The 11,288-nt window shown below is 51.7% G+C and overlaps 1 protein-coding gene across 1 annotated transcript; it reads right to left on the minus strand.

Annotated features, from left to right (window-relative positions):
- Positions 1-7,471: 7,471 nt before the first annotated feature.
- On the minus strand, positions 7,472-10,274 carry LOC119107757 (sodium- and chloride-dependent glycine transporter 2-like). Its single transcript, XM_037231308.1, has one exon. The coding sequence runs from the start codon at positions 9,968-9,970 to the stop codon at positions 7,568-7,570; it is 2,403 nt and encodes an 800-aa protein (XP_037087203.1). The 5' UTR covers positions 9,971-10,274; the 3' UTR covers positions 7,472-7,567.
- Positions 10,275-11,288: the final 1,014 nt, after the last annotated feature.

Here is an 11,288-nt window from a genome sequence, read left to right on the forward strand (position 1 = left end):
TTTCCTTCAGCTATTTTTCACTTCGTTCATGCGACGTTGGGCTTTCAGTCCCTACCCCTGTTCAGCAAATGTTGCCCTGGCCGACTTACAAGACTTACTTATTTACTTGAAGTAAATCGCGGCCCGATCTTATTTCTGCCTGGGAAATGGGGCCCTGTCCCAGACCAGACGCCGGAGTAATCTGGTGGCGAGCCGCCGCACCACGAGGGTAAAATTTCACAAAATAGGCCTGGGGGTCGAGAGGAAATAACCTAGCCATTGACACGCTAAACAAGAGATTTCCTTTCGGATTTGACCCACTTTTCTCTCAACGTTATGCAGTTGGAGTGACCGCTCCCCCCCCCCCCCCCCAACTGAATAAGAAACTACGTCCCAGCTCTTAAGGTTTACGTAATATGTTTCCTCTTCGTTCTTGACGGAAGATGTTGACGTTGGGCATCATTACCAATTTGTTTGGCGTCCATCGTCAGAACTAGGTTGTGGCAATCGACAGAAGGTCGATGTTGTGTGCTTGTGTGCGAATGCTTCAGACGTTCTTAAACATGTACAACCTTGGGAGGAAAGATTATAAGTTGATGCGCGGGACTATTAAGGGCTGCCACGAAAACTCTAGGCTGATAGCCGCTAGGCGGTCCGCAGGCAGCAACTCAACGCTCGCACTAGACATGTTGCCGGGAAATTGTCGCTATCTGTTTAGTCGGCTTGTGTCGATCGTCAAGTTCTCCTAACTGTTCCATCGAGTATTCACGTCAAAGCAGAGGTCAGCATATTTCAACGGTTCTCCCGTAATGTAAATGGCTGATCACATGTTCGAGTGTTTTGCGTCCTAATTTCGACCCGTTTCTTTTCATCTTCTGATTTCAAAACAAAATCACGCAACTTGCTGCAGTCTGTAGAATATGAGACATCGCTAAGTAATGCCAAAACAGACAACAGCACAAATGTGGACCCAAATAAAAAATCATGCTAATCGTGTAACTAAGATTATGCATCATGCGGAGAAAGGCAGAAAATTATGAACTGAAGATGATATTGCAATTTTCATTTTCTTTGTTTTTTTACCTGCGAAACAATAAAAGGAAACCTTCTATGACATCCGCATAATGTTGAATTTTCGTTGTTCATACCCTGCTTTACCTGACTGCTTTACGCCAGAAGGTTTGAGTAGGGGGGGGGGGGGGGGCAAAGACATCGCTGAGGGGTGGGCACATTGGGGATTGAAGGAGCCAGTGGCCTACCAAAAAGAATGCTAATTCGACGCCCGTGCCACATAACATCATTGGTACCAGCTCTTGGCGATCCCAATCTGCCTGCGGCGGTATGGGTGTTCAAGTCGCTAGGTACGCGCTGGCAGGGGCACATCCAGGGTAATGAAACAGGTAGGGGGGGGGGGGCATCCCAGTGAGAACTCATCACGCAGAAGCACAGGCAGGGGCACAGCCCCCCCCCCCCCCCCATTAAGGTTCCGAGGGGCCTTTTGGACCCCTCGGGACCTACGATTAATGGCCCGATTTCAGGGCACGAGAGGCCTGAAAGGCCGCCCGGAGGTCGTGTTCAAGGGCTCAGCCCGCAGGGCAGGGCACTTCAATGTCATTTAGAGGGCGCTGCGCGCTGATCAGGGGTCCCCTCGACAACGGCCTATGCGTCGGTCAGATCCCACCAGCAACGCACAGTTGGCTCCGTGTCAGCATGCACTTGGCGGCCTATTCCCCAAGCAGGGACAAGGCAGGAGCCAGCGATTTGCATTGGTCGGGGCCTCAGCGCCTGTCAAGGAGTCTTCAGCGCCTTAAAGGGGGCCTTGTGTTGGCAAGGGGCCCGAGTGGGCCAGAGGCAGTGTTCAAGCAGGCCCGAAAAGCCTGGAAAGTCCACCGAGACCGACCATCAAGGGCCCGTTTTAAGGGCTTAGGGGCACGAAGGGTTGTTCGAGTCATATTCAAGGGCCCCAGCCTGCGGGTACGGATTCTCAATTGACAGTCAGAGGGTCCTTTGCACCAATCGTGGACCCCCTGAGTCGACATGGCCCCATGTGCCGGTCAGACACCATCAGTACCGCATAGTCAGCTTCGTGTCGGTATGGGCCCGAGGGCCCACTTCCCTATCAGCTACAACGTCGGGCCAGTGATTTATGCTTGTCGCACCCCTGTCTCTGTCAGGGGCCTGCAATGCATAGCAGAAGGTCCTGTCTTCTAAAGGGGCCCCGAGCCGACCAAGAGCAGCGTTCGATGAGGTCCGAAGAGGAGACCGGGCGGCCCAGCGGAACTGATAACCAGGGGCTCGGTTGGAGAGCATAACGGCCCGGGGGACTGACTGAAGGTCACTAAAAAATCCTGGCCCGTAGGGTCGTGACCTGAAAAATCAGTGAGAGGTTCTCTTGCACTTTTCAAGATCCCTTGAGGCAGTGCGAGTGTTTCGGTCGGCCAGAGACCACTAACACCGAACAGTTGACTCGCTGTCAGTCTGAACCCCGGGGGCCCATTTCCTGAGCAAGATCAAGGCCACGACTGTCATTGGTCTGAGTCCTTGAAACAATGGTTGGTGCCTTTGTGTCTCCCGTGTCAAATGTTGGAGGGTTTCTTGCACCAACTGGGGACACCTGACACAGAGCGTTCCTCTATTTAGGTCAGAGATCACCAACAAGGAACGGTCCGCTCCGTGTCGGCCTGAGCGCTAGCCGCCTATTTTCCAAGCAGCGACAAGGCCGCGCCCGCGATTTGCATTAATTGGGGCCCCTGCAACAATGCAGGGCTTCTGTATCTGTTAGGGACCCAGTGCCTAACAGAGCAAGGGGTTTCAAGTCGATCAAGGAAACGCTTGCTCAACGCGTACGGGGACGGGCCTCGAATGACAGAGGACCTCTTGTGTTGGTCGGGGCCCTCTGACAATGAAAGGGAACACTTTAAATTACGATTAACGTTGACATTAAAACCATGGAAAGGGCTTGTGTCAGTCAGAGACCCAGTACCGAGTAGTGGGCCTTCCAGCCCAATTCTAGCATGGACCCGTTAAGCCGTACTGTACTGAAGTTTATGCGCCAATTATTGAATTACCCGCGACGATCAGGGATGTTGTTGCGTCAATGTGGCGTCAATGATAAGGGATGTTGTTGCGTCAAGGCCTCCCTCGTCAGGAAGTAACCAATGTGGTATGATGTATCCCTCTGGGGGCCTCCGGATCGACCAGGGGATCCCGCCCGTGTCGTCAGAGTGGCAGCCGGAAGACACCTCGCGATGAAACGCGACGGCTCTTCCGCTCCTGACCGGAGCAATACTAAGCGTGTCCCAACGTTCTGATCAAGAGGCCCCCTTGCCCGGAAAGAAATAAGGGGTCTCATTAGTGTTGAATAGAATATGTCAAAGTGGGCTAAAAAAACGAACAAGACCATCCCATGTTTGCCTGAGAACGTTTGTTCTTTTGCAGAATCGATTACTGGAACAACTTACGTCAAAAGGTTTGTTACGTCAAACGACTGTCGTGAAAATAATGTTCCCGAATGTCTTTCAAATTTAATTCTTACCGTTTCAGGATGTGGATGAGTGTATCTTGTTTACAGTTTTGCGGTTTTCCTCCGCACAGATAAGTAGTTGCGACATGAAAAATGGAGGTTCTACCTTTACCATGCCAGTTTCACCACCAGATTTCAGCGAGCACCACTTCGCGGTGCTATAAGTGCCAAACCGGTCTTAACATCAATCAAAAAATTGCAGAGTTCAAAGATGCTTCTTTTAGATTCGTCACTTTCGTCCACCCGTCAGTCAAGGGTTAATGTTAGCCGCGGAGCCAAAGCTGCGCGGCCTATGGAGACTGCAACGCCCAGCGTCGAGTTTTTTGTTACTAATATATGCGAACGCGCATGTTCAAAATTACGGACATAATTTGTTTCACCAATCAGCTCTGACTGAATGTTGAACATTACCTGGCAAACATGGCTTGGCCTAAGGTAATACAAATTGTTGACCCAATTCGACACACAAATGTACGAACAAAATGTGCAATATACATTCGTTGGGTCCCAAATTTCTGTAAAATCCGGATAAAAATTCTGACGAAGCTTCTAAGTTCTATCGGTTTAGAAGGAGTGTAATGGACTATTGTAAAATGGAGAGCGCCGGCGATTTATTTCATGCAATCGTTTAACGCGTGATATTTTTTCAATTTAATTTCCACAAAATTCAGTTGGAATATCTCTCCCGGTAGCTTCAAACCTAGCTTCAATTCCAGTCATAGAAGTAATAATGGAAAAATGGTCAATAAAAAGCACGCCACCATTAACAAATGGGCTACATCCGGCGATTTCAGGGCGTCTATTCAAGATCAGGGGACCTTTGTCAGCCCTGTGCTCCCCACCCGTTGCCAGGGTCCTGGCTGTGCGTCCGCGGAAGAGAGGAGAGCTGATCGCAATGGCAACAGGTGCAACGAGTGGGTTGAGTCGCTGGAGGAGAGTTCTCAGCAGCGTCACGACCGGTCGACGTGTTCTATACCGCGACTCGCTCTCAGCACGAGAGTGGACGTCCAGGACGGCGTCACCGGACGGCGGGGTCGTCCCCGTATCGTTGCGGCGATCGGCGCACGCCCTTTCTACACAGCGAAGATGCCCAGCGGGGAACAGTACTGACGGAGCCGGAAGTTTCTGCGGCCGCGTCGTCTCATGTGCTGCCGCTTCGTCCCAACGCCAACAGGAAGCTCGATGCAATCGCAGTGCAACACAGGCGGCTGCGGCACAGCAGTGCTGCTAGCGCGACGACGGCACAGCCTCACCGTGTCGGAGCTGCTAACGCGTCGTCGCGGCGGCCCCACCGTACCGCCGCTGCCAGCCTCGCAGTAGCGCTGCTGAGCCGCGCTGAGCCGCGGAGTCGCGGAGCCGCAGGGCCGCGCGGTCGGCCACGCGCAGCAGTGGCGCAGTACGGAGCCGGACCGGCTCCAAGTGCGCTGGGGGATGACAACTTATATACATGGTCGTTAGTGACCTCACGAGTATGGCGATGAGAGACGCTTGCAGCGTCCCAGGGGGGGGGGGGGGGTATGTTACCAGCTGTAGCGCCAATATCGCCCCTGATACACCTACCGTCGTTCTCGGTGCAATGCTCTACGGGCTCACGCTCGGCGTGGTTCGTGGCCGCTCGTGTTTGTCGACGTCGAACAATGCAAACTGCATCCCAACAGCACCGAACTACCCTGTTTCAGTCGTCCAGCATGGCTAGGATCTTCTGCTCTACAGGTAGGAACTTATCCAATCCGGTCAGCAGGATATAGCCGGCGAATTCATCTCACCAGGACTCGAATTCATTCATAGATTGTCCCCGCTGATATCTTTATTAAGTGCCCAAACTAAAAATCAAGAAGTGAGTGGTCAGGTAAGAAATTCTGCAGCTTTCAATTTTATCTTAGTTGATTCCAGGGCAGAAAAATTGGGGTAATTTTTGAGGCAACAGATTCACTACTGGTTAACCGCACTGGCTACCTTTGCATTATCTAACCAACATCAAATACTTAACGAGTTAATTCGTGGCGCTCATTCTGTGATATTGTGCACGACAGCGGACCCAGGCCAACAAACCGGAGAGGATGATATCAATGCCATTTTCAGTCATCAGCCCGACACTTGGCTCTCATTTTTTTTTCACTTGTTGATGCCTTCATACACTTCTTATAGATAGTGGAAGGCCGGTTTTATCGAACATAAGGCTCATAAATCCGACACTTCCAAACGCTAGCGAGTGCCGGCATGACCGTCCCAGGCACCGAACTACTGTCACCAGAACTGATTTGGTACTCGCTGCTGGCGCCGCGATGTTGATATTATACATCAGGGATACAACGACGAAATGAAGAAGGAACATTGTTTCTTGTCTCTTGGCTGTCTCATTGTTTGTGTAAAGGCTCACCTCCGATTGATATGCAACGCTTTTCCTGCTTAAGAGGCCGATTCTGCCCCTCCCGTTTTTTTGTCGCTGATTTCTCGAAAATCATGGTTTGTCCTTTAGAGAAAATTTCGGAATTATCTTACGTGCCCAAAATGTTTTTCGATGAATCATGTCCAAGTTTTGGGCACGCGGCATGCTCATAAGTGGTTTCGGAACCGGGCGGAAGCGGAAGCGGAAGGAGGACCTCGGTGGAATTTCACACGCATGCAAAGACGGTGATCTTTCCGGAGTTATACGCAGTGTCATGCGTTAGTAGCATAGCAGGGGCGGTTGTGCGGGTCGCCAACGCACGTATATAAGGGATACTTTGCGATGTCTACATGTAAGGTTGTCAGAGTCCAGCCAATGCCTGCACTGAAAACGGCATGCAGCTTACAAGGGGATATTCAAGTTTTGCAAAAGGAAGTGCAAAGAAACATGAGCTCTTGGCTATGCCAGTACTACTAGAGCTTTGAGTGGATAGCGGAGGATTCGACATGTGAACTCGGAAAAAGGAGAACAAGTATTTTTCGCCGAAGCGGCTGCAGGGATGGGGGTGAAAGGCTCATATAATTTGGAACACAAAGGCCTTCAGTGGAATGTTGCATTTCGGGCTTTACTTCTGTACAGTAAGCATCTTAAAAACTGCCAGAGGCGATTCCCGGAACAACAAAAGATAGTTGAAGACTAGGGCCATTAACAGCGGGTCGTCACCTGATCGTCCGGCATTGGCCACACCTCATTTACCTGTCCATACTCCCATACTTGAGAAAGCTGGATGCTCTTATGACGCATGTTCGTGCATGCCATGTGGACACCGCACTTCACGCACAGTGCTCGACGACATTGCGGAAAACGATAATATTGTCTACTCACTTAACTTGCTCTTTTCACTACCGCAATAGCTACTATGGTTCTGACTATGCCACAGTGTTCCTTTTTGCGTCGTGTTAAACAACTCAATAAAACTGAGTTGCATTCGCTCGTTCATTAAATTGAGTAACATATTCACTCGTTCATTAAATTGAATGACAGATTCGCTCCTTCATTAAATTAAATAACATATTCGTTCGTTTTAAGGAGTCTGGTTACTTCCTCGTTTTGGATCCACTGGATGCGTCAATATATTTCAATTTTGAAACGTTACCGTGCCATTTTGATGCCCAAATCATTTTCTAGGCATCTGCGCTCTTAACAATAAAAATGATTCGTAAACCTAGCACTGTTCGATCGAAAATATCTTGGACTTTAAGAGCCTTTCCTTCCCGTTGTCCCTAGTCAGAAAATCTTAAAATTTGTTCTTTAAGAGATGTAGAGCCGTGGAAAGAGATCACATGAAGTTGTTGTTGTCTTCAAATCGGCTCAGCAATTCTCGTGTAAACAGTCGGTCAGGTTCTCCCCCTGCCTGGCAGCGAAGGACGGGGGCGGAATGTCCACCCGGGATAGGTTTAGATAGCCCGTGTCTCTTTAACCCATCTCACATCGCATTCGATGGACGGGTCACCTTGATATTGTGATGGTTTGTGATTCGGACAAGTGTCACACACTTTATTGCATAACGATGCCCTCGACCAGCGATTTCTTACGCCGTTATGCGAGTGCATTCCACATCATGTCGTCACCTACGCATCACCCGCCACTAGCACAGGGCTGTCATCACTCCTCCGCTATACGTCCGCCTCCTTGCCTTCTGGCCCCAGATCCTCACTGGACTTCTGCTCGCGGCTGCTGACGGTGCCCACCAAGTGTCGGCTGGAAATGCCGCTGTACATCTGCGTCATCAGCGAGGGTGCCGCCGGCACGAGAAAGTGGGAGGACGACTGACCTGCCGAGCGCAGCGAGCTGTCCGTGGCCTTCGGGGTGACGGCCGTGTCAGAGAGTGCTCGCAGGCCCGCCCGCCAGCGTCGGGTCGGCACGAACAGGTCCTGGCCGTACGTCTCGCTGTCCATGTGGACGCGGAAGACGACGCCGATGAGCAGCACCAGCGGGCACGTGACCATGACCCCACCGAAGACAGATGTCCAGGCGGGCAGTGGCGCGTTCATGTAGCGCAGCGGCTCGGCCGCCTGGTACACGATGCTGGCGACGAAGAGGCTGAGCAGCAGCAGGGGACACACGTAGCGCCACGACAAGGCCCAGAAGGAGCGCGACCACCGCATGTGCACCGACATGATATTAACGATGTCGTCTAGCACGCGGTCCACGCCGAGGATGGCGTTGACACACACCACCAGCGCGAACGTCAGAACGACGTGGAAGTAGCTGATGGCGTACTGCTGGAGAGCCAGCATGGCGTAATATCCGCTAGGGAACGTGAAGAGCGTGTCCAGCACAAAGAAGATGATGCACAGCGTGAAGACAGCGGACCTCGTCGACAGGGTGCCGAGCAGGGAGAGCTCGCGCAGGCTGGTCTCAATGGTGAGCAGAGCCGCCTGACATGTTCCCATGCCCAGCAGCACCAACGCCAGGAACAGGAGTGCCGACCACGTCTGGCTATCGCTGAGCATTCCCAGTGACGTGGACAGTACAATGAGCGGGTGCCCGTCCTTGGAGTCATCGGTCAGAACGCTGGTCTCCACGTCCAAGTCTGCAGCCTGCTTCCCCAGAAGGAAGGTGTAGAGGAGCCCGAACAGCGTCTCCATCGCCAGCTGCAGGCCGGTGATTGTGATGGCCGACCGCTTGCAGTCGTGCGTGAGCAGGTTCCTGCTGTACATGACCGTGTTTATCCCCATGCCCACGTCCATGGAGAATATCGCGAACCGGCCAGCGCGGAACCAGCAGACCGGGTCTCCCAGCTTGCCGATATCGGGAATGAGGTGGCGCCAGATCTTGTGAAAGACGTCGCCGAAGACCATTATGTTGACCAGAATGATGAAGACGATGAGGAGTGGCAGAGCTAACAAAAAAGGCAGCGAGTATTTGAAGCTGCCCAGACCGGCCTGCGAGACGAGAGCCACGAACGTCCAGCAGCCGAGCAGTGCAGCCAGGCTAGGCCCGTTCAAGTGTCGCAGGCTGGCGACCGGCGCCACGCGGTGCGGCACGTTGTTGAAGAACTCGTTGCCGGCCGTCTCTCGGAGGCGGCCGACCTCGGTCATGTTCAGGAGGGCCGTGCCGTTGTGCTGGCGGACGCAAGCCGTCGCCAGCGGACTCAGTCGGCTCGAGTTGACGTGATGCCCGCAGATCTCTTCCAAACGGAGGCACCGCTTGGAGGCGTAAAGCAGCGCGCCCTTCCGTCGGCAGAGCTGGTCCAGCTTGCGCGTGTAGCAGAGGTCGCTGTTGTAAAAGGCGGTGCAGTTCATCCACAGCTGCCGGTTTCGGGTTGCCTCGATGCCGTAGATGACCGCCGTGCTGACGTCGGGCATGTAAGCCACCATGGAGAGGACGAGTGAGAGCAGCATGGCGTAGGAGTAGCCCTTGAGGGCGGGCGCCATCTGCGGCATGAGGGCGGTCATGCCGTGCGCCGTGAACTGGCCCAGCGCTGACTCCAGCAGGAAGAGTGGCAGCGCCAGCAGCAGCAGCCAAACCATGTAGGCCACGTGGAAGGCAAAGCCACCATACTTGAGCCAGAACCGCGGAAAGAAGACGAACTTCCCCATGCCGCAGAGAGAGCTGCACATGACCAGAATCAGCTCCAAGTCCGAACCCCACACGCCGCGCTCCGTTCGCTCCTGTCGCTCCAGCGCCGCGTCTATCGCCCGCGACGACGTATTCGACGTGTTGAGCAAGATCATCCGCGATCCGACGTGGTGTTGACTCGAGCGTTTCGAGTCGTACCCGGCTAATGAACTGATAACTGCAGCGCTCTCTGTCGAGGGGTGTGTAGCTTGGTTTTCCGCGGAACCAGAGAGATTTCTTTCCGATCGTACTGTAATGCCTTTAGAATCGATGATGATGGTGCCAAACTCCGTTTCGATTGTTCGTTTCTTCTTTTCTTCCATCTTCAGGAGCGACGCAGGTTCGTATATGCCCTGTTCTTGTATAGGAGGAAGAGTGACTGGTGGTGCATTCTCGGAGAAATTGTTCTTACCAAGCTCATCGTCCTCCTGTGAAGAATTTGTCTTGTCAGTCATTGTTGATAAACTTGCCACCAAGATGTTACATTAAACGCTTGTGTGATGAGGCGACACAACCTTTTTCATAAAAGTCTTCGTTTGCCCACGAGGCGTACAGTTCAGAGACGCAGTATTTCAGTATCATTAGACAGACAGTCAAAATGCTTGTAGAACCACACTATTTTTCCCAGTGATGGACAGACCATTTATCATTGACATTCTAAACTACAGGTTTGTTGAGGAAACCAAATCTGCGAAAGTCATGGGGATATGTCGCACTGGCTGAAGTTCACTAAGTTCAGTGAAGTCCCAATTCGCCCGATTATTGCTTTGGTGCCCTTGGGCTCGATCAAAGGAGCGATGCCCTTCACTGCACTGCATTTTCTTAGCTAAAAAACGTGTAAAAAGTTTGGCATGGATCCTCCTTCCTAGTTTCAGAAAAATATCAAATACCGAAGTTTTGTTCGACTCTTTGGCCTCAACTGATGCCGTGCAACCAACTTTTACCATTTTCCTTGGAGCACATCTGCTGATGGAATATTAGATTGATAATTTCCAGCCGTAATGTATCTTGTACATGTAGATGACACAGCCGCTTTGAACGGAAGTGGTGGGAATGCTTTCTTTCAAGGAATCCAACGACGTTTCGTGTCATCCGAGGTTTGTTCGTCCAAAATAGCAATGTGACAATATAGTTACCAGGTATATTTAGATCCTCTTACACGAGGCTTATCCCGTTACAGGCCCGTTGACCAGCTATCAGTGGCTAATGAATCGTCAGTAGCGTGGAACACCTGATATCCCCCCTCCCTCCCTGATTAAAACCACCAACCACTTAGTGACAAATCATCATAATCCACTTCGACAATGGTGCAGACGTTCTGTATGCATTGCGAGTTCGTAAGAGTAACTGTGGTTGCCGTTCACCACGGTCGACAGGAGTTGGTTCAGGGTGTCCGGTATGATACGTGTAGCGCCTAGGAAATAGGAATATTGTACTTGAATTACATCGTCGAATCTATGCCGAAGTTGCTATCCATGTCGAAGTTGTGTTGGTTGAACACGGGAGCACATGCAACAACGGTGGGGAGGGAGGGGAAGTCGCTATTGCCAATGAGTGATGTATACTTTATACTTGATTTGATTTCAGACTAACAAAACGCACCAGCAGAACAGAAAATTAAGAGGTCTCACGAATTTCATGAAAACCAGCGTCCCGGTTCTCTAGTTCCAGGAGAAGTCCCCAGGGAGCGAGAAAATATATTCTCCACGAAAATCCTCTCCTTTCGGGAGCGATTTTCTTCCATCAAGTTTTATAAAAAAAGGCGTTAGCGGC

The sequence above is a fragment of the Pollicipes pollicipes genome, unplaced genomic scaffold (assembly GCF_011947565.3).
Source record: "Pollicipes pollicipes isolate AB1234 unplaced genomic scaffold, Ppol_2.1 Scaffold_6686;HRSCAF=7923_pilon_pilon_pilon, whole genome shotgun sequence".
Taxonomy (NCBI): Eukaryota; Metazoa; Arthropoda; class Thecostraca; order Pollicipedomorpha; family Pollicipedidae; genus Pollicipes; species Pollicipes pollicipes.